Source organism: Cinclus cinclus, chromosome Z (genome assembly GCF_963662255.1).
Source record: "Cinclus cinclus chromosome Z, bCinCin1.1, whole genome shotgun sequence".
NCBI lineage: Eukaryota > Metazoa > Chordata > Aves > Passeriformes > Cinclidae > Cinclus > Cinclus cinclus.
Window position 1 is genome coordinate 32104693 of NC_085084.1, and position 26604 is coordinate 32131296.

Sequence of the window (26604 nt, forward strand, 5' to 3'; positions counted from 1 at the left end):
TTTGGTACTCCTAGTTGGCCAGAGACAGCTCCATGTGGCGTGAGCTGGAAGAGTAGGTCCTGTTTGCTGCAGATATACCCAAACTCCACCTACATAAAAAGCCCTAGCATAATAGTGTCCACAGCGCTGCATCCCACCTCTAACTTACAACACTTAGCCCTTTAGATGCAGGAAGTAGGAAGAAGGGGCACCATAGTTTTCTTTGTCTGTTTGGCAATTAACCATTCACTGGCTTTTTTTGTTGTAACATGCACTTCCTCTCTTGTTTTCATTCAAGCTTTGTGCACCATGGAAATTAATGTGGAGAAAGACAAACAGACAGGAGAGACCAAGATTGTCTCTGCTTCACCTGTTGGCCCAGATGAGGCCCATCAAAGAGGATTCAAAGTCTATGATGATGGTTCCAAGGTAGTCTATGAGGTTCACTCTGGTGGCACAGTGGTAGAAAATGGAGTACATAAATTAAGCTCAAAGGACGTAGATGAACTTATGCAAAAAGCTGGACAATCAAGTGTAAAAGGAGGGTATGAAACAATGACTGTGTCAGAAAAAAATGTGGTAGCCGATGGAAACCTTAGCCATATGAAGGAGCAAATGCTCTTCAAGGAGGCAAAGCTGGAAATGGTACACAAATCCAGCAAAGGACGTGCTGTGAACCCTCAGCCACAAGACAAACCCTGTGGTGGTGAAATCCCAGAGGCCAGTGCAGATCAGCCGGTGACAATGATATTTATGGGCTACCAGAACATCGATGATGAAGAGGAGACAAAGAAAGTGCTGGGCTACGATGAGACCATCAAAGCAGAACTTGTGCTGATTGATGAAGACGATGAGAAGTCACTGCGGGAAAAGACAGTGACTGATGTTTCCACCATGGATGGGAATGCTGCTGAGCTGGTCTCTGGCAGGCCCCTGTCGGACACGACAGAGCCCTCCTCTCCCGAGGGAAAGGAAGAGAGCCTGCCCTTGGAAGCTGCTCCAGGTACACAAAAGAAAAAGCGCTGTCAATGCTGTATTGTCATGTGAACACCTCCTCCTTCCCTGCTCCAGGCAGCTCCTGCTCCATCACTTACCTAGACCTCACTGTACTTCTAACTGCAATACTGTGAACTGGAAGTGAATGCCTCCATTGCCTTGCAGTTGGGTTGCTCTCCTTTCTAGTTCTTCAGGAAGAGGAATGCATGGTTATTTTCCCATCAGGCATACTATTTGGTGTTGGGGAGGGGTTGGGGGTTTTCTGGCTTCTTTTTTCTTTGTGTTGTTGATGTTGGTGTTTTGTTTTGTTTTGTTTTGGTTTTTTTCCTTAAGACTACATAGTGAGAGATAAATGAAGAAATGGAACATATGTTTTCATATTTATTTGATTTATATATATATATTTTTAATATATATAATGAAAACACTTTTTATGTTTTTTCTTTAAGTATCTGGCAGGCTTGATCAGATTCCTGGTATTTTGTGGGAGTCTGAGTTTCACAGCCACCAGATATGAGAGCCTTAAAAAAATTTACTTCTTCAAGAAAAATCACATTAAGCATTATTTTATAGGTAATATTTTTTATTTCTTGGGGGAAGGTTGAGATCACTTTACTGTTTTGATTTGCTAAACTCAGACAAACCTTTCCCAATGAATTGCATAATTTTGATTTTTAGTAGCTTTCCGTTTTAGTTTGCAGTGTCAGAAAAACCCATTAGCCATTTCTGCTTATTGGTGATACCAGAAGTGGACCTTAATTATTCCTTCTAGAAAATGTATGAATGATCATTTTGCCTTATATAAATCTTCCAGATTACAGTATTGTATATGCACTTCACCTCCCCAAATTACAGTTGAAATTGACATGAAAAAGATGCAGCTGTCACACCAACAGAAATGGAGTCACTCATCAGAGTTACTTTCAGCAACTCTGCCAATGTTTATACATGAAGTTTTCCTGCTGAACTCCAGTAGAAGAGGGATACTGCTTTCTATATCCCTAGAATACAAATGAACTTTTCTGACAGTCTGACCCTGTTCCTACTGGATTTAGTGGAGAAATTCTCAGTGCTGGGAATGGGGGCAGGGCCACAGTTTTCTTTTGTAGTTCTTACGGAAATGTAATTTCTCACAGAGTGTACTTTCAGTGCACCTACATAATGACAATAAATTGAGTCTAATGCTGCCCTGCTTGTCCAGGGAAAACTCCTGTGGAGCCCACTGGAGTTTTGTCAGAGCAGCTGTTTTGGGAGATCTCTAGCCGCAAGAACAATATTTTCAAAAACTGCTGGTGGTTTTGGATGCTTCATTTTCTAATGTGGGGCACTAAAAGATGCCTGATTTCCAGTACATTTTTCTTCATTTGATCTCTGAAAATCAGGTCTCTTAACAACAATTAAAGAAAAAAAATGTAAAATGTGAAGGCATTCAAAATCAATAGGTCTTTCTTTTTTCTTGTTCCTTGATTATTCTAAATGAGAAAGCAGCTAGCTTTTTCATGGTGAGTTATTATAAACCTGATTCTTGTATCACACTGGTTTGGCTTAAGTTTAACTTCACTTACTGTAGTGGAGTCACTCTGGAATTATAACTACATGAGTGAGATTAAAAATCAGGTTTTATATCTTCTGATAGTGTGAACGTGTACTGAAGATTATTTTGAAGTGTCTTTGAAACTATCAGACTTTAAAAATCAATAATAGCAACTGAAAAAAAGTAAAAAAAAAAGAAAACAACAAATGCCTCTTTTCAGTCTGAGGTGGTTCCTATGATATTTCTGTTCTTTCTTAGATGGTGCTTTTTACTGCATTAATTGTTAGTCCAGAGCATCTGATTAAACACAGTTCTTGCTCTGTACTCTTTTCTTTCTGTGCCAGTGAAAAACGACACTTGTTCAGTGGTGGTAATATGAGGCACACTGAAAACCTACACATACAAAAAAAAAGCATAAAGTAATTCCCATGTTAGGTCACTCAGCTGTCACTATGGAACTGGTCAATGAAACTTCTCATCACTGCCCAGGTGACTGTCAGACAAAAAAAGCCCAAGCAACTAGTAAAAAAAGCAAGAATAGTAAAAGACAGTCTCACGTCTTTGACACCTGCAGAAATTCTGGTGACCTCCATACTGGCAGCAGTGGCAGAAATGAACAGACTTATATGTGCTCCCTTTGCCTCCCCCGGGGGGCTTTTGGTTGGGAGAAGGACCAAACCCACCCAGAGAAGCTCTGCACATCATTCTATGACTCAGGCTTAGGTGGTTAGGTTTTATCACAGAGGGGAAAGGCCACAGAGCCTCATATTGCAACAAAAGGTCTGGTGGCTGTTTGTTAGAAATTAGCAGTCTGTGTGTGTTTTATTGGCTGAGTTGTGTGGGTTTTGGGGTTTTTTTGTGTTTATTTTTTTTTTGTTTGTTTGTTTGTGTTTGTTTTCTTTGGTAGGTAGTGGTGATTGGGTGGGGTGTTTTCCCCCTTTTTTTGCCTTTGTTTTCCCAGAATTGTTAAGCATTAACAAATCTAAACAAGACCCTAGGTTTCACACCCAATATGGCAGGTGAGGCTGTCCCCAGGCATGTTTAGGAGCCCTGCAACACGAAGGGTGAAGCCCTTTCTGTCTTGTATCTACCTGTGGATGAAGTGGGAACCCGGCATGCTTTGCAATAGTTCTGTCACTCTGGGGCCTGCTCACCTCACCAGTAACACTTGGAAACAAATCTCCCAGCCAGCTCCTGGCATGGCCAGTCATCTTGTTGCTCACCACCTTTTCCTCTCTGGGTGTGATGCCACCTTCACAGCCACCCTGGCCTCATGGTGTCTGCACAGCCTAACCTTTCTTTCCCTGCCACTCCTGTCCCCATACGGACATTTTTTTTCATAACCTCCTTCTTGGGAAATTTGGGGTATCATAATAACCTTGCCCATTCAGTCCCTGCATCCCTTGAGCCATGTGCTCCCCTGTCAGATGACCTTCTGGTTCAGCACCAACTCAGCATTTTGGGGATGACTCCCTTGGCAGCCAGCTTTGGGAGATGCTTGCTGACGCTGGGACCAGAACGTGTCTGAGACCACTGCACCATTGGAGGGACAGCACGGTTGGGAGATGGTGGCACACCACAGTCCAGAGGTGGCCCTTTAGTGGTTAGAAGTAGAGCACAAGCCTTAAACCTTGAACCCCTCAAATACCTACTGCTCAGTACTTGTAGCTAACATTGTGCCTAGGAAGGCCAGTCTTTTTTTTTTTTTTTTATTCACATTAACTCCATGGTTAACAGGCCTCGGTAGGTCCAGGAAAGATAAAGGTTCTCCTGCATAGCATTGGTCTTTACAGGTCAAAGGCAGTTCCCCATCTGAGGTCAGGAAAAACATGAAAAAGGAGCTAATGGGTCTGAAATCACAGGGCCTTATCTGGAACATGCTTAGTCCAATCATCCTCCTCCACAAGGGTGGACAGCCAAGTTACAGGGGAATTCAAGTGCATTAGCCTGGCTAATGAATGTAAACTGGTTTTCCAGGGATGGTTTGGGCTTTGAAAGCATTGGTTTTTCCCCTTACCCTTGGATAGGACACTGCCTGTGAAAATCCATGAACAATCAGGTGTGAGGGAAGCGGCCTGCTCTGTGGTCAAGCAGAGAGAGATTTTTGTAAGGATCATTGTGGGATGGGTTTTTTATATTGTTTTAGTCAAAATCCCTGCCATCACATGTACATTTTCAGTTTCAGCATGAGGAGATACAAAAAACTAGAATCAGAAACTGGTTCAGTAATAGCATTTTGCCACAACAAACTGCTCGCCTTAACTTTTGTAAGAAAAACAAAGAAAAACCTCTTTTCAGTGTATTTTTTCCTAAACTGGGAAAAAAGTAACCTAGGAAACTTTTTTATATTTTGTATTTTCTAAGTTTCTATAAACACACTCTCCAAGTTGTCCCTTGTTTGCATTCAGGGACCATTTCTTTTGCAAACCACTGCATTTTACTTACATTCTTTCTTTTTTTCTTCTTTTTTTTAACAGAAAAAAAATACAAATCAAAAACCACAGCATTATGATTAGTAGCTAGGCAATCTCTTTCAATTACTAGAATATCAATACAGAAAGAAAAGAATTACAGGGTTGTTTTCTTTTTTTAATTTCTTGTGGCTGATGTACTGTATGGTATATGTTTACAGAACTCCTCTGGTCTGCCTTTGTGATGTTATCTAAATGAATGACAAAGTAGGTATGATGTGCCATTTGACAGTTTGCCTTAGCACTCTTGGGTTTCCTTCTTCTTTTTTGTATCTTTTATTTCCTTATTTTTTTCCAGAAAGTGCAGGCTGTATTCCAAAGCTGTATAAACACAACATTATCTTTCAATCCCCAGCAAGAGAAATGTGCATAAACCCTTCTCCAAGAAGTGTACCTCTACCAGTGCAGTACGAGACTTCAGTCCTGCAAACAAAAATGTGTATGCCTAATTCTGCTGTGTGTAGACCTGTTTCAGTCAGCAGGACTGCACACAGGAAGAGCATTGTTGGTGTCTGCAAGATCAGGGCATGAATGATTGACATAGAGTGTAGTTTGGGTGTTTCTTATGTACCTACGTAGATTTTATGCGCTACTGAGTTTGCCCAAGGTGGTACAATCCAAGAAGCTAACTCTAAGCATTGTACTTCTACTGAGAAAAATACAAAATGAAATAATGCTTAGCATCAGTAGGATCTGGTCCTGGGTCAGCATTGCTACCATCCATGAACAAACATTCAGGGGGACTTCCCTGAAAGCTGATATATATTAGTCCCCTGCCACTGTACCTAAGTTCACTACTGATTCTTCACATCTGAAATTATTAAGATACCACAGACTAATCTGAGCAGGAAGATAGTAAAGAGAGTTGCTAGAGAAATAAAAGGTGTTCTACCTTCTAATTTACTCAAACATCCAAATGGCATACTTGGAAAGTAAGCGGGGATATAATAGAAAATGTAGTATTTTACATTTGTGTATTTTTTTAAGGAATAAATATTTTTGTAATGAGATACAAACCCTAGATGGGTGTTGAGTTTTGGAATATCATCCTTCCCATGACATTGAGCCTTTTAACTTTTTCATATGTTTATGACAATGCCCAAATTCTTGGGATCTTTTGTAGTCCTAACCACATTTTTTCCAGGAAGAAGGATTACAACACTTTTTAAAGAGTCAGGTTAGATGAGTAGAATACAATATAACTGCTATAGACACAGCTAAATAATTAAACATGTTTCACAGAAAAAGGTGGACCTACACCTTCTATAGCTAGACAAATTTCTTTACCTAGAAAGCCAACATAGTAGGCAATAGCTAACTACTTTCTGCAGAACATTATGGCTAATAGGGGAAATATATGTTTTGTCATATTTTATCCAACATTAGATTTCAAAGTGCAAGAGATGGTGCCACTGGAAAGAGTTGAACAAAATATTTTAGACAAAGTAGAGGATTTTCCTACCTGCTGAGGCATGGATTCTTTATTTTCTCTAAACTCAGTAAGTTTCAACCAGTTCTTGCTGTCTGTTGGGAAGTTTAGGATTTGCTCAGAGTGTGTTTCCTGACCCTTCTGAGCAGCAAGAGTAAATTTAGTTCTGAGCTTAATAGTTGCAGACTATGACAATATCCAACAAAAATATAGACTAATTTTTGTATTAAAAGAGTAAATTCTATGAAATGGCTGAATTTATTCAGTTTAGAATGTAAATGGATTGTCACCTAGTCCAAAGAGAATATAAATCCAACTTGTAATATAAACTTCTATTAACTTAGCTTGTAAATAGTGACAAGGGTGCATGAAATTCTTTAAAATGTCCCACTTGTATTTAAAATTAAACAGTTATAAAACTGAGCGTTTTTTCCTTGTGGATTCAAAGAGTCTTGCAAAATTGATAGCTTTTTACCTGTGATGGTTCTACTTAGGCTGTTCAGTGGATTAGTAATAGACCACTTCTCTTAAGGGCAAACTTGTGAAGAATTCCAAGCCCCTTCCTTCATTTTGATAAAGCTTCTCTTACTTTGAGGGGTTTTGCTGCTATTGTATTTCAAAGATTTCCTGCAGTGGTTTCCCAAATTCTTCTCAAAGGCAGATTTAGGGGTTTGTTGTAAGAGTTAATCTACTTCAGAAAATGAATAAAACCCCCTTAATTAATGTTTTAGAATTAGCTAAGTAACTCAAGTTCACTAGTTTTGGTATATTTATACACTTTTAAGTTGCACTGGTATATTAGTGACTTGTATCAAAATTTAGACCTTGTATATCTATTCATCAGGTCTGTAAGACCTAAAGATTTGCCCCTGAGCATAAAATCAAGCACCCAAGTAGTCCTTTTTAATGGAATGACCCAGACAAGTAAAATTTAAGCACATGCACAAATGTGTATAGGGTCTGGTCTTTAAGCAATATGCTATAGGCAAGGCTTATGCTGCTTTAACTGTGTCTTCTCAGTAGTTTAATTAGAATTTTAAATTGTGTTGTGAAACTGGTGCACTTTTCTGCAGAGGGTTATAGAGTATGGTCTCCTTGCTGACTGTGTTTGAGGAGACCCTCCAAGAACTCTCAAAATCCCACTGCCTGGAGATGCAGGGGACAGAGGGGTAAACTTTATCTCCACACAAACAGAACAGAAAAGGCAGTGTAACTTTTATTTCCAAATTTTTCTCTCTGAACACCTCTGCCTCAGACACTTCCTGTCCCATCTCTGTGCTTGTTTTCATTCTGGGTGCTATGGTTCAAATGATCCTTTTTCTTCATCCCTCTGCTTCCCTTTTTATGGTCTCCTACAATAAAAGGGGGGAAAGAAAGGAGAGACCAGACTTAAAAAACTCTCCCTAGGCCTGCTGGTGTCAGTCCTAAGAAATTATGGTATCTTGTTCTCACTATTTCAACATTTTCACTGCATTTTCCTAGATTCTTTGGACATATTTGATATTAAAGGAGCACTCTCCCTCTCTATTCATCTGGCATCTCTTATGTGTTGCCCAAAGAGCAAGTTCCATTAAAATATTGCTATTTAGTTAAATCTGCTGCCTGTCTTACTATTCCTTTGGAACACACTATGCCCCTTGAACTCACATGAGCCAGATGTGTCCAGGTACATAAAATATAGGCATCCAGACAGCAGTTCTTACAGCCGCAGAAGGCAATCCACCCCACCATATGTCAGATGTTATTAACAGGGCAAAATGCCTAAAGAAAATGTGAGCTTCCCCACAGACTGATCCAGCATGCGAAGGCATTCTCAGTAAAATTAGCTGCCAAGAATCTACTGGTGTCTCTCCAAGATAATGTGCCTGTTAAAGAGAGGCAAACTCCAAAATTAAGAAGGTTTTGTGCAACCATGTAAAGTCCTGGTTGATCGTGGCACCTGAGCTACACTAACCTTAAACATATACTTGAAGTGTAACACATACTTAGCATTGTGTAGGTTAGGGATAGCCTTGAGGATGTGTGAAGATCAGTTAGTATTTATGATTAAGGTGCTCCACTGATGATGATCTCAAATATTGCACCTGTTATTCGTATTGTTTTGCAAGGAATTGCTTAGGGGCAGATACAAGCGAAATAATAAATATGAAAGGTTTTGTTTTGACCAACTGAATCTGACTGCACCAAAGGTAACCAAGAAGGAGCAGGTCAGAACAAATGCAAAGAACACATTTCTAAAGGTTTTCTGCCCCTCCCAACTACGCTCACTCCATAGACAAAGAATGACTCTTTATAGGGGTTCAAGAAAATGTTGTGTAAAATGCAGCTTTTATGGTGAATGTAGATTGTGGTTGAGATTTTTTTTAAGCTTCAGTCTCCCACTTTCTTTGTGAGCTAATGTAAATAAAATCCCATTTTCTTGGGGAAAAACTGCTGTGCTAACACTGGATTAGAATTGCTGGGGATAGCTGCTGTACTTTGTAACCTGAAGTGTACTTTTTTGACTGTTATGTTTTTTTCTTCAGATTAAAAAAATGAGCATAAAAAAAAACAAAATAAAAAAAAAAAAAAAAAACAAAAAAAACAAGAACACTGCCAGCAACAGCCATGCTGTAACTGTGGCTTCTCTTTTTTTTTTCTCTGTACAGTATTACTAGTAAATAAATCTGCCTTTTCACTGCGCCTATTTCTGTGTCTTTTTACTGTGTTTCTCTCTACCTACCACTGTTCAAGACACGCTGTGATCTCAAGGACATACTGCACTGAAGCTGCCTCTCTCACTAAAAGAAATAAAGTACTAACACCAAATTGTTTTTTTTTCCCTTTCCTCCACTGCTGTGCCCCGTTGCTGTTATTTTTATGAGATCCTTAATATGTATTAACTCATCATACCTGTTACTGTCTCATTTCTTTTTTCCTTTCCTTCTCCTGTGATACTTTGCCAAGCATATTGTGGACCCCTACTGCTCTAGGATCACATCGCACATTTTCATATTTTCAGAAGAAAAAAAGAGATTGGATCTAGCCAGCAAGGCAGTATGTTCTGAGTGAACTTACTACCTGACTGAGGGAAGTATTCCATACAGCACATGTAATTTGTAGAGAAGATAACACTGAATTATTTAAGGACTGATAAACAGTGTGCAATTTTCTTTCAGGGCTTATTACAGACATCATCCTCTCTATATCAGGACTAGAAGAGCCTCACCATAGTCTGACTTGCAGGGGGAAAAATAACAAAAAAACCCTCAAGTAGTTGTTTGTTTTTCCTGAAATACTGTGTTTACCTGAGGTTAGAATTATGATAGGATGGATAACATAGCTGGGCATCACATGCCTCCTTCTCAGAAATTTAAAAAATCATCTTAAACTCTGACATTTAAGAATGCACCTCAAATTGCCCACTGATACACAAGCACCCACACTCTCTTACTTTCACCCAGATGCCATACAGGTAAATTGTATATATATACACACAGACAGAGGCCTTTGCAACATGATACTTTTTAGCATCACAGAAGGGAAAATGGCCCTGCATTTCTGCTTTATAATATTGTCCTGAATGTTTTGCAGTAAGTGGATGCTCATATTGGGTTTTTTCCCTACTTGTGTTCAGTGATAGAAAGTTGATTTGGCTGTCCAAGAAGTCTCTGTGAATGCTGGGAGAACTGGCATGGTTCTGTCATCAAAGACCTAGAATTGATTCAGCTGAGAGAAATTATTATAATTGTTTCAATCTCTTTGGTTGTGCAAATACCTTCCTAATTCAGAATATGTGTCAACATGGCAAAAGGAGGGATTGTGAACTTGTGTTAGCAATAGTGTCTTTGAGAAGCCCATGAATTGACAAGGGCATTATCATGTTTAACTTAGTACTGGGGCACTTAGATAAATCAGGTACATATTCCGTCTGTTAGCACATACCATGGCCTGTGACACTCTTATTTTCATTCCACCTCACTTTATTCCATAGCCAAGAGATTTTCATTTTCAGCTGATTATTTCTCTGCTGTACGAAACTGAGTCATCCAAGTAAACACCAAAAACAGTCCAGACAATTTCAATATTGCTGCTGTTACTAAGGTTTCAGAAACAAGGTATTTCCATGTATTTCCCCTTATAAAATGTCTAAGAACAAAAGAAAGGTTTTGGGGATATTTTTAATAAAATTTTTAGCAGCTGGTCAGATAGCATGGCACTCCACTGAAGCTCTTCTGGAGTGGTTCTGTGGAGGTCAGGAACTTCACAGAGTAAGGCATATTCAGCATGTAGAAGGCCTCTTGGGTTTTGCTTCTTTTTCATTTTTTTTAATAGCTCTGTATCCCTTTGGTAACAGAAGGAAAATAGGTGCTTACACTCAAAGTTCAACACATGAAGTATTTCAGTAATTTGAGGGGGATGAGGGGGAGGAAATAGAATACCACATTTTCAGAGAGCCCCTTACTTTCCTGCAGAGTCTCACAACCTCCCCTTGATGCCTCAAAACTCATGCCAATTCTGCAACAATTCTTACTTCATACTATGATATTTTCAAGGTTACGTGAAGAAAGCTTTAACACTGGTAATTGTAAGAATTAATAATAAAATGGGACAAGAGGTTAATAACAGTTTTTGCTATTCCAGGACCTCCATTTGCAGTTCTCACGTGCTGCTCAGATGTCCATGGCACTATGTACAGTCACATATGAATTTGCTGTAACTAGTCATGGGGAAATACAGGGTGGTCTCTGGAGGAGTTTGCAAAACCACAGCATTTGGACCAGCTGTGCGGAACACCCTCCACATCTACCTGTGATAGAAAAAACTACCTGTTTTATTGCCACAAGAATCTGGTTGACACACATCACCTTCTCAGATGGGACAAGGAAGGAGATACTTGTATAGAAATAGAGTTTGCTATATCAGACTTGAAAGAGGGCACTTCTTAAAATATTACCCAAAACAAGAATTAAGGGAAAAATTAGCTGGCTGAGAGAGAGATTGGATCACTCCAAATATGGGGCAAGGTGGAGTTGTGTTGATGCACAGACACCAGCATGCACACTGGCTGCCACAGAAAGAAGGGAGTTGGCTGCTGTGTATGATACACAGCAGTTCTTCCTGGTGTAAGGAAGCCAGGTCTCTGGACTCACTGAGCACTAATAAAGATGCTGGCTCAGGTACTGAGAAACATAATTTCTAGTTGCTGCTGCTCTGAGCAGTTCAGCATGACCTCACAAAATGACTCTCATCTGCAGATCTACAAAGGTATGTAGAGACAGCATCATCCACTTGATTTGGGAGGGAAGTGCAGGTACCTAAAATGCTCTGTGAGTCTGAAGTTTTTCACATTTTACATCTGCAATTTAGGATGTTAAGTACTATCCTGTCTTGTGCAGATGTGGTGATGTGGCTGTTGATGTCTACACAAGATGTGGGGCATGCTGTGGGTACACAGCATCATAAATATCTTCTTACTGCTACAGTTTTGGAGTGGTTATGCTTGTAACAGTATTGCCAAACAAGAAAAAAATATAGGCTGTATTGCAATCAAACCCAGCCAATTACAGCTGTCATGTATTTGCTGGGAATGATTTGTTTGCCATGATTTAGGAGAAAAAGGATTTAACTGTAGCATGTTTGGTGGCTTGTACATAGGAAAACAAAAGGAAAATAGGTGAAGAAAAAAAAGAAGATTGAAAAAATGGGTCACTTCTCAGACACGACAAATCAGTTCAGCTTCCTTTTTGAGTGTTTCCACTGTATGTAATGCATCACTGGCTACAGATTCCCTCTGGCTATAGATGAGTCTGCCCCAGCAATAGCAGCAATATGGTAGCTCCTGTGGGCAGGGGGAGTTGGCTGAGCTAATCAGCCCGGCTGTAAAAGAGGTTATCTATTCACTTGAGTATAACCTTGTGCTAAAATGACTGAAAAGGGGTTACCTGTAGACATCATTTCACTGTGGTTTGTGAGCATCCTGTGGCTTAAAAGGATACTGCTTAGTACCATCAAGTCTTGGTCATTCCATTTCACTGGAGTGTGGTAGATATATCATTTATTTTAAAGCAAATGAGATTACTTAGCCCTGACAATTTTTAAGTAGATTGTTGATGCTCAGTGTTTATTGCTTTGTGAGATGTGTCTTCTTAGCATGCTGTGCTAAGTTATAGAAGCATCCTCATTGCTCCAGAAATAAGGGTTTATAGACAAAGGTGGGGTACTTCCTTCTGTTGACCAACTTAAGCAATTTTATATTGTTTAAGGTTAAGTTACTGGTGAGACGAGGTAAAGTGATGAATCTGTTAAATACCACATGTAGTCGCACACTGAGAGCAGGGCTGACATCTGGAAATTCTTCACTGCTGCTATTTCAGTCTGCGTTGTTTTTACAGAAGCTGGAGGTCACCAAGGGGTTAGTAAATTGGGAGAGTTAACTAAGATAGAGACCACCTTGGGAAGAAAACAGCCCTTAACTTAACAGAAGTAATTTCTTTTTTTGCATCTACAACTTATGCTAAAATTCTAGTGCTTTTTGGGGTATTTTCTGAATCCCCAGCTCATGGAGTCAAACAATTTGAGGCAAGTCTTTGCTGTAATTTTTTTTTGGGGGGAAGCCAACAAAAAATACATCAAGAAGAGAAACAATAGTTCCTGGGATTCCTGGCTAAGAATAAACACTGGAAAATACTTCTTCTAGCTGCATGTACAAGTCCTGTAGGTACAGGTCCCTCTGTGGTACTCAATTTTCTGAGCCCTTTTCTGTGGCATTTTTAGACCACATACAATATTCTTAAGCGCTCTTGAATACAATGAGGAAATGAGATTAAGATGAATGGAGAAGCTACTGAAATATTATATACAGTTTACTTTCTTCACTGATTTTATACACCAGGATTTTGTGTTCACAGAGCTGGAAATACTGAGATTAATTTATTGATTTATCTTCATAATGTGACAAATATTTGCTAAATATGCTATTTGCTAAATGCAGAAGCTATCATGGACTGTTACCTGCCTGTCTCCATTTTCTTCACACATTACAAGTCCTAAAAAGGAGAAACATTGGGGATTGGAGCTCTAAACAATGTTCAGAATATTTGAAAATTCTAATTAAAAGTTGAAATTGCAAAATTGAAAAATTGAAAATTGAAAGTGAAAATAAAAAGAAACTAATTCTTTTCTCTCATCCAACAAAAAGGGGTCCTCCTCTAATCCATAGTAAAAGGAATTAAATTCAATTTGATGTCAAAGGATAATTCATAATTTAACAACTGTAAATATTAGAAGCAGGGCCAATAGATCCCTTAGAAAAAGTCTATATATGCTTTCTGGGTCAGAACCTTACCCCAAGCCCAGCCTTGAACTCAGAGTGCCTGTGTGGGAAGTCAAGGCAGACTTTTGTCACAAAGCACTAGATATAAAGGAAAGTATTGAAATTAGTTTGAAAAACCCTCTCTGGTGCAATGATACTTTTTAAAGCTAGGTTTCTGACTTCCAGAAAGATTGCAAGATGGAAATAACCAGTCCCAGAAAGCTAAAGTCAGGGAGCGGAGCGCAGGCTTTGATTACTTACCCATCTTACTCTGAAGAAGTGCACTACCTGTCACCGTCAGCACCTGAGAAGCAGCTGGTTTTTTCTTTTATAAAGAAAATAAGTGGCATAAAATCAAGTTGTTTTCACAAAGGGCTCTGCTATGTGCAGAACTTCAAAAAGCAAATCTCTTTACAGCAGCAAAGTGGGGTTGACCCTGCAGTTACACTGCCTGGAGTTCCTGATGTGTTCCAATATTACCCACTATAAAGGCACTTAACTCACTGCCCAAGTTACAGCCTTCATTTTCATCTTAAATACTTAGTCATTTTCAATTATGTACAATTATGTTAAGAAAAGTTTGGCCAGAAGAGTTTATAGAAAAGCTAGTAAGCTTATTCAATAGTCAGCAGTCAGGTTAGTACATTACTGTGACACAGGTTACTGGAATCCATGTTTTTCAAATATGCAAGCAAAAAAATATCCAGTAGGAAATTTAAAAACTACTTTTAGAAAACAGACCTGTAAAAGACATGTTGGAGAAAAAATTAACCCTTCTACTAGTCTTTGAATCACCACAAATGCTTTCTGTCATAACAGAAAAGAACTAGCCATGTACTTGAATTTAATAACATGGGTAGCCAAATTTATTTTCATGGATCTTCTTGTACCATCTCATTTCATTACAGACTTCTTTGCAAAGCCACAGATAACTGGAAACAACAGAAGGTATGAGCCATCCTGTGAAGAAAACACCTTTTTTGGAGAACAGGATTATTAAACAGAGCCAGGCAGAAGAGCAAGATAATTATGAAATAGGTTCAAATTGAAAGGGAGGAAATATAAGTTAGATATACAGAAGAAATTCTTTACTGTCAGGATGGTGAGGCTCTGGAACAGCTTGCTTAGAGAGAAGCTGTGGGTGCCCAGTCCCAGTCAGTGTCCCAAGCAAGGTTGAATGGGCCTTTGAGAAACCAGATCTAGCTGGGAACTAAATAATCTTTAAGGTTCTTTCTCACCCAAACTCCTCTATGGAATGCAATTAAGTGCTTTAAATTGACTGATCTATCTCAATCTGCAGTGATGAAGGTCTTGCCTTCTATGTAACTAACCCATTTTTCCTCCAAGACCTGTATTTTGCAGAAATATCTTCTTGATCCTCCACTGCTAATGGGTGTGGAAGGCCACCATGTATAGTCCCTACAAAGAATGGACAGCAGGGATGGTGCTGAGCAGAGAACAAAAGGAGGCAAAAACTTATTACATGGTGTTCTGTTTTAAGGAAACTGAGAACACTGTCAGCATTGGAACAGAATAAATAATGCTGTTTTAATTCAGTGGTGAAAAATAACAAATAAAAGCAGATTAAAAGGTTATTCTACCATGCTGATCCCAAAGTGAAACTTTCTGAATTGACCAGTTGTTTAAAAAAAAACACAATTTGAAGAGGTGGGGAAAAAAAAGCCGCAATTTCTCTTACAGAGTAAAATTATTGCTATGACATTACCAGGACATCCCCTTCAATTTGTCTATCCAAAATTATTCTTAGTGATTCTAATTCTTATTAGTGAATTCTGTGGGATCTTGTTCTTTTAGAGCTCCAGTTTTTTTCCAGAAAATTTGCTGTTCAGAGTCAAATGGAAAATTCCCTTGGCTTCAGCCAGCACAGCACTTCTGCATGAAGCCTGCAGGGTTGACATTACAATTTCAAGTCAAGTGTGTCTAATAATGAAGCTAGCTATGGGCAAGAGACCCACAGCTGTATATTGTCAGTACTGGATGATGCTCCTTTTCCTGCTGACTATGGCCAGCTCTCTGATTTTTCCTTCCCTTCTGATTGCTGCCTCTTTCCCTTCAGCTGCATTCATATTTGCACAGCACTCATGTGAGCACTGATGTACCCCATGGATGTCTCTGGAGAAGAGACTCAGTTTGATGCTGGTGTCAGAAGGGAATACTCTGGTCTAACATGCATACAAAGACTAGCACTCCTGTTTGACAGGTGCTAAAGCTCATGAAGAAACTTTTCTCCAGAAGTTTGTTTCCAAGAACAAAGATGAGGAGTGATTGCTTTTCCTGGACTTACTGTCCCCTATACACAAATCTTCCAGTGCCATGTGCATCTTGAAACCCTTAGACAATACTGAAGTTTGTAGGACTTATATCCAGATATAATGTCTGACCCCAAAACAAATCTTCCCTTTCTCACTTCCATGACATAAAGGAAGCAAAACTCAAAATCAGGTACTAAAGGTTCAGGCAAGAATATAGCACATTTTTCCAGAAAGATCTTAATGAAAAACTATCTTGTAGATGCTCTAGCCCTCCAGAGAGGTCTCAGAAGTGGGAAGCAATAAGCAAGTAAAACACAATGTCAAAACCAGAAGCTCTGAAATCTGGTCACTGCTCAAAACCATGGTCTCTGCATTCCTTACTCAAGTCACCTCAGCCTATCTGCTGTCTAACTTTTCAGGTGGAGACACTATCCATCTTAAGACAGCAATATGGCCATTAATTTGTGATTATAGGGACTATCTCCGTCAGGCTGTACAGCAGTTTTGGTGGCTTCTGCATGTCTCAGTACAAATAATTAACACCAATTATAGCAGTGTCACCAAGACAGAGTTGCTAGTTCCATTCAGTTAATTTTGTCCTTAAAAAAAAATCCTCTCTTGAATAAAATCTGTGTGTTTTGGTAGAGGTAAACTGTCACCATGTCCATATAATCACACGGTGCTTTTTAAGTGTGGACATCACTGCAAGATAGTTCAGGGGCCTTGTGTGCGAAGACAATAGGTTGGAAAATTGCCCCTGGCACAGTCAGGGAAAAGGATTCTGTCTCTATTGAAGCAAAGTGGTATCAGTACTCCCAAGCAGGTAGTCAGATGATTGATTTTTTTGTAGTTCAACATATATTCCCACTCTGACTCTTGAAGTGGGAGTCAAGCAAAGATAGACAAGTGCCTAGTTAGGCAAGCTGTGGCTGACCTCTCAGCTCATCTGAGTTGAAGGGAAGTTAATCAAGGAGAAAACAGACTTCTGGTGCAAGAGTCCTGTGAGAAAAAGAGGAATACTTGCAGGTTTTCCCAGTCTGAGGAGATATAGGGTAGCATCAGGCAGCACAATAAGTTGCAGGTGGACAAAATACCAGCTCTTCACAGCACTCATGCTGAACATGGGGTTTGGGCTCCAGCCTGCTTAGCTGGTCCACCAGGGAGTCCTCATACCAGTTACAAGCCAGTGTTCTTTATTTCCTGGAAGAAACCAACATGTCATCAAGTCAATAATGAATAAATAAATAAAACCAGGCAAAAGTAAAATTGGGGAACACACAGAAAAGCTTACTTTTGATAGGTTTTTGAGGTATGATGCAGCCCACTGCAAGCATTCCAAGTCAGAACTACCACAGTCCAAACATTAGTCTGCTGTCCCTGTAATTCAGAGCAGAGAGGATCACAGGCCACAAAGATCAGGAACTAGGCAAACTTCAGGGCTAGCCAAAGTTCAGGTATTGCGCAAGGGTGACAGACAGCCATATGATTTAGAGATGGATGTAGGTCCAGGCTTTCCCAGAAAATGGGTGAGCCAGCATCTGTGCTTTGGCATGCATCCATTAATGTCATTTGTGCAGAGATGTGCTGTACAGAGCATTATGTCCACATCAGACCATACTGCTAACCAGATCTGTAGACAAAGCTGAAATGCCTCCATAACATTAACCTCAAGGACAATCCAACCTTAACCTTGACAAATTCTCAGACCTGAAGGATCAGCTTCAGCCAGAAAATATGAGCACATTCAGGCCTCCAGCTATTAACTTCTATCTCATTTTCTGTTTAGATTTAAAAATAAGTTCTCTGTGGAAAGTGGTTGCTGTAGCAGCCCTTGTCAGTTCTGTCTTGAAGGGTTTAGTCAGTCTCAAGGATTACATTAGTTTTATGCTGGACTCAGAACCAGGCTGAGCCTGACCACAGACCTCATAGTCGTGAACAGCTTTGTACCTGCAGATAGGAAGGGTGTGTAAATGTGTGTGTGTGTATGTTCATGTATGTGCTGAAAACATTCCCTGACACAACAAATACAGCCGTAAGTTTATGAAAAATACTTGGTATTAATTCTAAACAGTGTATCCTTTTGTTAGTATTTGCCTCTGGGTTTTTCAATTTTATCAAATCTCAAGTTCACTGAGGTTTCACTGACTCAGGGTTTTTTTGTTGCCAATATAACACAAGTATCATAGAATGTGGCAAGAGCAGGGCTAAGGTGAAAAATTTCTGATATTTTATGTCAAAAAACTGGCCTCAGAACCTACGTTTTACAAAATCTAGTAAACCTTCAGCTGTGCAATACTGCCTGCTCTGAAAGCAACAGCTGGAGTCCTGGCTCCACTGCAATAAAAGGGGGCCTTGTTTCTGATTTCCTGGGACCAGAATACACAATGAATCTCTGTGCGTAAATCTTTGCAGGCCTGGATCCTAAAAAATTTACATGAAAGGATGTACTACTTTCCATAAGTCATAAATTTAAATCAATATATTAATATTTGAAATACCACCTTTCCATGAAGTAAAGTTTAAAATAAAAGTCTATTCAGTCTATTGCCAGAAAGTCCTGAACATCTTGTAAAGCCTCCCATTGAAAAAAAGAAATATATATATGTGTATATAATTATGTTATTACAGTCACTGTAGCCAATCCCATCCATTTCCCCTAGCAAAGAGATGTGAGAGTTCAGTTTGAATATCAAATATTTATGAAAGACATATTAAAAAAAAAAAAAAGAACCTCCAACAGAGCCATGAGTGAGTGATAGCCTACTGAAGTTCTGCGGGAAAGATTACTTGGTATTTGCTTACATCTTTAGAGTGTGCCTGCATACACTTTAGTCTGTGTGACTCCTTGACTCACCTTCAAGATTTTGCACTGCCCACTGTGCATGCCTAGGTTTGATATTAGCAAGCTCAGACTCCAAAGTTTTTGAAAATGCAAATTATCCAAAGAAAACTTACACTGACATTTGGATTAGTTCTTATTACCAGCAAAGCTGATTGGTTCAGTTCAATTAGTTCTTCTTATACAGTTCCTCTTTTCAATTTCTACCTGAATCAAAACTGTCATTTTTATAGGACTGTGAGTTAATGTATAGTAAGATAGAGGGCAATGTAGTCTGAACTGCAAGGTATATAGATCTTAAATTAAACAAGATTGGCATCTAGCAAAATGGGTGAGGAATGACAGGGTGATGTATTTATTATACAGAGTGGAGCTGCTGGTAGAAATTAACTCAAGGGGTTATAGGGTAAATGAAAATATCAGAACTGTTCCCAGAAACTGTTTAATCAAAAACTACTACTATCATGAAAATGACCACATTTTTGAAATATTATGTATTTCCATCAGACTGTAGTTTTTGTTTTCAGATAAAGTGATAAATCCAATGCGGTTACACACATGAGCCTTGGCTTGGCAGCTGACATAATGTAAAGTTAGGCCTCCCTCAAGAGCCATAACTAGTGTAATGGCAACATAATTATGTAAATAGCAAAGTGATAGAATCTTGCACAGTAGCATGTGTGTCTTGTGCAACTGACCTGGTACACTAGATTTTACTGAAGTACCGAGCATCCTAAGTATTTGTGGAATATGTTTTATTATTTCCAGGCAGTAGGTGAAGAATTGAATGGAAGTGGTCTTTAGCAACTGAAGTGCAAAAGATGCTGTAAGCTATATTTTAGCATTTAACATGTATTTCAAAAAGACAGCATCCTATTAAGGTAGAGAAGTGCTATTGTTATTATATGAAAAATGAGGAACTAAGGAGACAATGAAGTGACTGCCTACAATGTGGTAGCTCAGCCATTTCCTCAGAAGAAAAGAGTTTTCTGATGCTGGTATGTTTCTTCATTCAAACAAACCATGGATGTACATTTAGTCTGCACGGAGGACAAATCATAAACTGAAAAGCTACCAGGCAGGTAACTATTTCACAGCAGCAAGGAGCCCTGTTAGAAACCCTTCATGGTGTTTCAGTGCCCAGGATGGGAATGACTACCGCCCCCAGCCCTCCTGTAAGTACAATTATTGCTGATGTGTCCCATCAGCAAACGTTCTGTGTACAATATGCTAACAGCCATGATGAGGAAAGCTTCTGCTGCCCTGCAGGTGTGCATCACTGGCATCAAGAACTGTTGGGGAACAGAGGCAGCTCTTGTTCTGTAACAGACCAGGCTGTTTTGCAGGGTGTGCTAAAGCCAAAGAAAGATTACCTGCCCTTGCTTTATGTCCATGCACTGGTACAGGAAATGTCATGCCATTACTTAGGAGAAGCGTGACTTACTCCCATTATGGCCATATCTTTTACTGCTTACTTGTATAACCAGTGTTCTGACAATGTTATTGGAGGGCAGAAAAATATCTCCACAAGAACACAAGCGTTTTGTCTTCCTTTCTCTTTTTCTTTGCTTTTCCAAATTTCTGCAACATTCTGGTCATTCAGCATCAACTAAAGTACAATTTTTCTGGTAAGGATTTCCCAAGTCACTGATTTTTAATGGGAGCACCCTGTGAACAAAAGCAGGTGGTTCAATCAATATGCCTTAAACCACAGAGATGTAATTACATAGCAACAAATGCAAAATAATACCCCATTTTACTAGGATAAGATATATCTTCTAATTTTATGGCCCAAATGAAACAAAATAAAATAATTGTAAACCAGAAGCTATTGTTACTGGTTCATTGAAAAGAAGACAAAGAGACTATTTGTTAACCTCCTAGTCTCTCAGCTTTTTTTCTCAGATTACCCATAGCTAGACAGAAGCCAAAAGGCCCCTAGACAGAAGGAAATGCAGAAATCGTGAACTTCTAGTTTCCAGTGCTCCTTCTCCAAATATTCACCTACACAATGAATATACTTCCCATTTTAACTCCAGCTCTTGTAGAAACTCAAAAACAGACCAAACTCAGAGTGAGGGAGCAAGGATTCATAGCCCTATTCAATTTAGGTTGCACAGAACAAGCCTCTGCTTGTGTCTCCATCTGTTTGCTTCCATTATGTATATACAAAGCCTTAGGCCAGGCACTGTCTTTCAACTACATTTGCATTATGCAGGAAACATCTCTGCTCATTAAATCTACTGGGTTTTAAAGCGTAAGCTTTGGGATAACACCGAAATATTCATATGATCATCCCAGCTTTAAAAAAAAAAAACAAAACCAGAAACAAAACCCCCTCAAACATCTATCTGAAGTCAACTATTCACCTCCTTCTGCAAAACACAGGGGAACGAATTCAGCCCTGATACAAATATGTAAACATCTCATTGAGTTCAATGGCCATTCAGCTTAACTGTGCCAAATCTGAATTAGGCCTTAGGTCTCAAACTGTCTTGTCTGCTCTTGCCATCTGTCTTCCTTTGCTAACCTAATTCCTTATTAAATAACGTGTCCTTACTGAGTGTGAACCTATTCTGCTGATCCTTTTTCTGCAACAAACGTTGCTAGAGGCTAAAATTCCTGAAAGTTATGACTACTTTGACTGCCTCTGCCTCTAGATACTATGAGAGCTTCCTTTAAGGTGGTCTGAAATTCAGACTGCGAGTTTAAAATTCCTGAACTTTCAATTTTTTGCAGTTATATCTTAAACATTTAAAATTACTCAGCTGTTTAACAAGCCATAATTTATAACAGTTCAGTTCTTGGATTCACTGTCTGTTCTCCTTAGAGGCTTCTGAAGTGGTAGAGCTAAACATGGAAGTTCACACACCGTGCAGATGATGAGGGTGTTATGCAGAAGAAAAAACAAACCAACCAAACAAGAACAACAACAACAAAAAAACCCTGACAGAAAAATGTCTCCATGTTAACAAAGCAATGGTTAATGGATTTAGAGAACATGTTAGAGGGGAAAGGCAGAGATGTGTCCAGTGATATCCCTAATCTAGTGATTGTGATGCTGAAGGAAGTACAGGTGATACAGACTGTTACAGGGGTTCTCCCTGTGTAAAGCCTCTTCCTGCTGCTGCCAAAAAAAAAAAAAAATTCCAGTCCAGTAGGGCATTTCTTGTGTTCTTATACTGAGATAGAAAACTCATGCTGTTCTCAGAAAATAAATGTGGAAAATTCAAGCAACCTACCTGCACTGTTAAAATAAATTAAGCATGACAGTTATTTTTATTTGTTACTTGGTACACATTGTGAAGAGACTATTTGAATAGCCTGAATAAGGGAAGAAGCAGTCACAAACACTTTAAACTCAGGCTGAACTATTCACAGATCAAGAGCTTCTGAGGATCAAGTAATTTGATTGTCATCAAATGGAAAGGAAAATTCTAAAAAGAGAAAAAAAATAACAAATGAAGCCCCAAATCGCCAAAAAGCCACTTCTCTTCTTTATTCATTGTGTTGCACAATATCATGTTCCATGCAAGACTTGATATTAAAGTACAGTGGTTCTTTAAAAAAGAGGCTTTCTAACACACTTCTAATTTCCAAAAATCTCACAAGAAATGTAGCTTACTAGATTTCAGCAGGAATGGTTTAAATAAGCACCCTGACATTTGGGGGCTTACCCTGAAACCTGAAATTTCCTGCTCTTTGTTTGTTTTCAGAGCTGTATTCTCTGTCTACAGTGCAGGCTGCCTCTTTAAGGTGTTATTTTAGAATCTTATAAAAGTAAGTAATAACTCTAGCACTGAAGCAATAAGTATTTCAGTTTCAGGTAATATGAAAGGTAATTGAAACCCTGATGTAATTTTATGGTTTCTTCATGCTCCATTCCACTGCTATTATGGGCTTATTGTCAAGATGGGATCTGCACAATATTATTATTGCTACTCTGGTACACGATCTACATGTTTTTGGTTTTTTTTTCTCAAGATGGTAGCTAATTCTCTTAGGACGACACTTTACTCAATCAACACTATAAGTGTTCATGTTTAGGAGGAAGGGAGGGAACCAAAGAAATAGGACAGGTAAAGAGAGATGCAAGTACACTACAAAAACTACATTTTAAAAGGAGGTGAGTTTTGCTTATTAAAGCTTTAGAATGTCCCCAGCTAGGCTCAGGGCTCACACTCTGCAAAAAACTCCAAAATTACACGTACTGTCCATGCATCAGCTTCCACTTTTGTGCAGCCTGCACAGATGGACGGCCTAATTAGGCAGGGAAGCCTCTCACATCATGGGCTGCCTAGCATGCAAATTCTGCCCCAGCAGGCAATGTGGGTTCTGTAAACTAAAGTAATGTGGCTCCAAAAAAGTTGAAACCAAGCATAGCTATCAAAAGCGAAGCATCAGCCTTTACTGTGTTTTGATGTACTCTGGAATGCAAGTGCTTAAAGACTCTCATTGCCTCAGGAATATTTTTAATTTTGAATTCAGCCAATGCATGTCACAGGACAGAGAAACAGCTGAGAGAGAACAAGTGGAATTGAGGTGATAATTTCCACAAGCCTGCTGAAGAAAACTACTAGTGACTTTAGATTGTGCCTTAGCTGTTTGTTCTACACTTGACGAGCCATGTTTAGCATACCACAGACCCAAGAGTCAGAGTTTTTGAATTGCATCAGCAGGGTACATTTTAAGGAGCACATGTTGTGACTTTGAAGAAGTGAGAGAGGACAAAGCCCTTCAGGAATACATGGCTGGCCTATGCTCCTTGAGGAAGTGCAGAAAGTACCCATTTAATGTCCCAGCCTCAGCATGTTTGCTTATCTGAAGGGTTAGAGATTGTATTAAAGTGCAGGTTTTCTGTTTCTGGATAATGTCTTTACAAGAGTTCTCAAAGAGTGGGACAATCTGAGAAGTTATATCCAGTGAGCCCATTTCTCTGCAGTGGGACTTGAAAGTAATAGAAGGGATAGAATGTGTGGAACTCACAGTTGGCAATGGCACAGCTGACAGCCCCTGGATAAGAATTAAGGGACAAATAAATAATGTGGATGTCAATGTGGGAATTTTCTATAGACCTTCTAGCCAGGACAATAATGCCAACAAATTATTTGAGGAACTAAGAGACAATTCCAAGTCAATTGCATTTGTTCTTGCATAGGGACTTCAACTTGCAAGAAGTTAACTGAGAGCATCACAAAGCTAGTACAACCCAGGCTGGAGGATTCCTAAAAAACTCTGGTTGATAACTGCAGGTCCTCAGGGAACCAGCTCAGAAAAAGCCTTCCTAGATCTGCTGCTTGTCAACAGAGAGGATCTTGTGAGCCAGGTGGAGATGAGCTGCTGTCCTGGCCACAGTGATCACAGAGCATCGAGTTGTTGTCAGGAGGAAAAGTGCCAGCAGAGCCTCAGCTCTGGACATGAAAACAAACTTCAGGCTGCTCAGGGCACCACTGAGTAAAGTCCCCTGGGACAATGCTTTTGCTCACTTTTCAAATATTACTGCCTAAGGGCATAGGAGAGGGCAATTCCCAAATGTTGGAAGTCAAGTAGAAAAAAAAAGGCCAGCTTGCCTGAACAGGGATCTTCTCTAGGAAATGAGGTAATAAAATAAGTGGAAGGTCAGGTGATATAGGAAGAACAGAGAGATGTTGTTTGCCATCATAGAGAGAAAAATTGTGTGGCCAGAGCTCAACTAGAGTTAAAGCCAGTCAGAAATGTGGGGGACAATTAAAAGAGTTTTATCAAATTTATTAATGGGAAAAGGCAGTGTAGAAATAACATTGGCCCCTTACAGGTTGGGAATGGTCACCTCACCAACAGTGACATAGACAAGGCAGAGGTGTTTAATGCATTCTTTGCCTCTGTCTTCAACATGGCTGAAGGATCAAGAGGGTCCCAATGCCTGGACGACCATGACTGTGAGAATGTTCAACTCCCAGTCAAACCTGAAACTATGCAGGATCTGCTGCTCCAGCTGGATCCCTACAAATCTATGGGGCCTGCTGGCATTCTTCCAAGAATCCTCCGAGGGCTGGCTGATGATATTTCAAAATCTCTCCTGTTGATTTTTGAGCAGTCTTGGGAATCCAGAGAGATCCCAGCTGACTGGAGATGATGAATGCTCTCCCAGTTATCAAGAAGGGCAAGAAAGGGTACCAGGGAAACTACAGGCATGTCAGTTTCATTTCAGTGTTCAGTAAAATTACAGAAAGATTATTCTGGCAAGTATTGAAAAACACCTGAAGAACAATGCAGTCACTGGTCACAGCCAGCACACCTTCATGAGGGCAAAGTTCTGTTTGTCAAACCTGATTTCCTTTCATGACAAGTTGATATAAGTTGATATATTGATCAAGTTGATATAATCTTTTTCAATTTCAGTAAAGCCTTTGATGCTGTCTATTACAGGATCCTTCTGGCCAAACTGTCCAGCACATCGCTGGATAAATTATGTGATGGGTGAGCAGCTGGTTCAGGGGTCAGGCACAAAGGGTTTCAGTGAATGGGGTGACACCAAACTGGTGACCTGTCACTGGTGGGGTTCCACAGGGCTCCATCCTCAGCCCTGTGCTCTTCAACTCCTTCATAAATGGCTTGGACACAGGACCGGCCAGGATATTAAGCAAGTTCACAGATGATACAAAACTGGGAGGAGCAGTTGACTTCCTCCAGGGAAGGGAGGCTGTGCAGAGACACCTTGACAAATGAGAGGACTGGGCAGGCACCAACCATGTGAAATTGAACAAGATTCTGCACCTGGGATGGAGCAACCCTAGATTTACAGACAGAACAGGGAACAAGAGGCTGGAAAGCAGAAATGAGTGCAGGAAAGGGACCTGGGGGGTCCTGGTTGAATGACCCCAGCAGTTCCCTGGCAGCCAGGAGGGTCACCCCTGTCCTGGGGTGCATCAGGCACAGCATCACAGCTGGGCAAGGGAGGGGATTGTCCTGATCTGCTCTTCTCTGCTCTGCTCTGCTCTGCTCTGCTCTGCTCTGCTCTGCTCTGCTCTGGGACAGCCTCAGCTCCAGTGCTGGGGGCAGGTCTGGGTGCCACAACACAAAAAAGACATTGAGCTGTTAGAGAGTGTCCAAAGGAGGGCCATGAGGATGGTGAAGGGTTTGGAGGGGAAGCCGTGTGAGGAGTGGCTGAGGTCACTTGGTCTGTTCAGGCTGGAGGAGACTGAGGACAGACCTCACTGCAGTTACAGCTTCCATGTGAGGGGAACAGGAGGGGCAGGCACTGATCCCTGCTCTGGGGTGACAGTGACAGGACTTGAGGGAATGCCATGAAACTGCGAGAGGGGAGGTTTAAGTTGGGTGTTTGGATAAGATTAATCACTAAGATGGCTGGACACTGGAACAGGTCCCCCAGGAAGCTGTTCACAGCACCAGCCTGACAGAATTCAAAGAGTTTGGACAATGGTCTCAGCCATGTGGTGTGATTCTTGGGAATGGAGATGTGCAGGGCCAGGAGCTGGAATCGATGACTCTTGTGGATCCCTTCCAGCTCAGCTTATTCTGTGATTCTGTGAAGTGTTGGTTGTTATATTTTTCGTAATGCCCTAAATATTGTCTGGAAGGTGATGCACATGACATTATTTGACAGTATACATTAACTTATGCTCTGAAATATTAAAACTTTCAGGTGAAAATGATAGCCCAATATCATGAAACCAAATTAGTAATTTATTTGCTTTTTAGTTTGGTTTTTGCTTTTAAAGCACTTGATCTCTTCCTCTAGTAAGGATTCAAGAAATCCTTTACCGAACTCTCTAAAGCATATGGCTTT

At 40.0% G+C, this 26604-nt stretch overlaps 1 protein-coding gene across 1 annotated transcript in view; it reads left to right on the forward strand.

Moving 5' to 3' along the window:
• Window positions 1-288: 288 nt before the first annotated feature.
• Window positions 289-26604, forward strand: part of PALM2AKAP2 (PALM2 and AKAP2 fusion) — a 137625-nt gene continuing 111309 nt past the window's right edge. The window contains exon 1 of the mRNA XM_062512667.1: window positions 289-982. Coding sequence (XP_062368651.1) covers window positions 289-982 — 694 coding nt within the window. The remainder of the gene's footprint in view (window positions 983-26604) is intronic.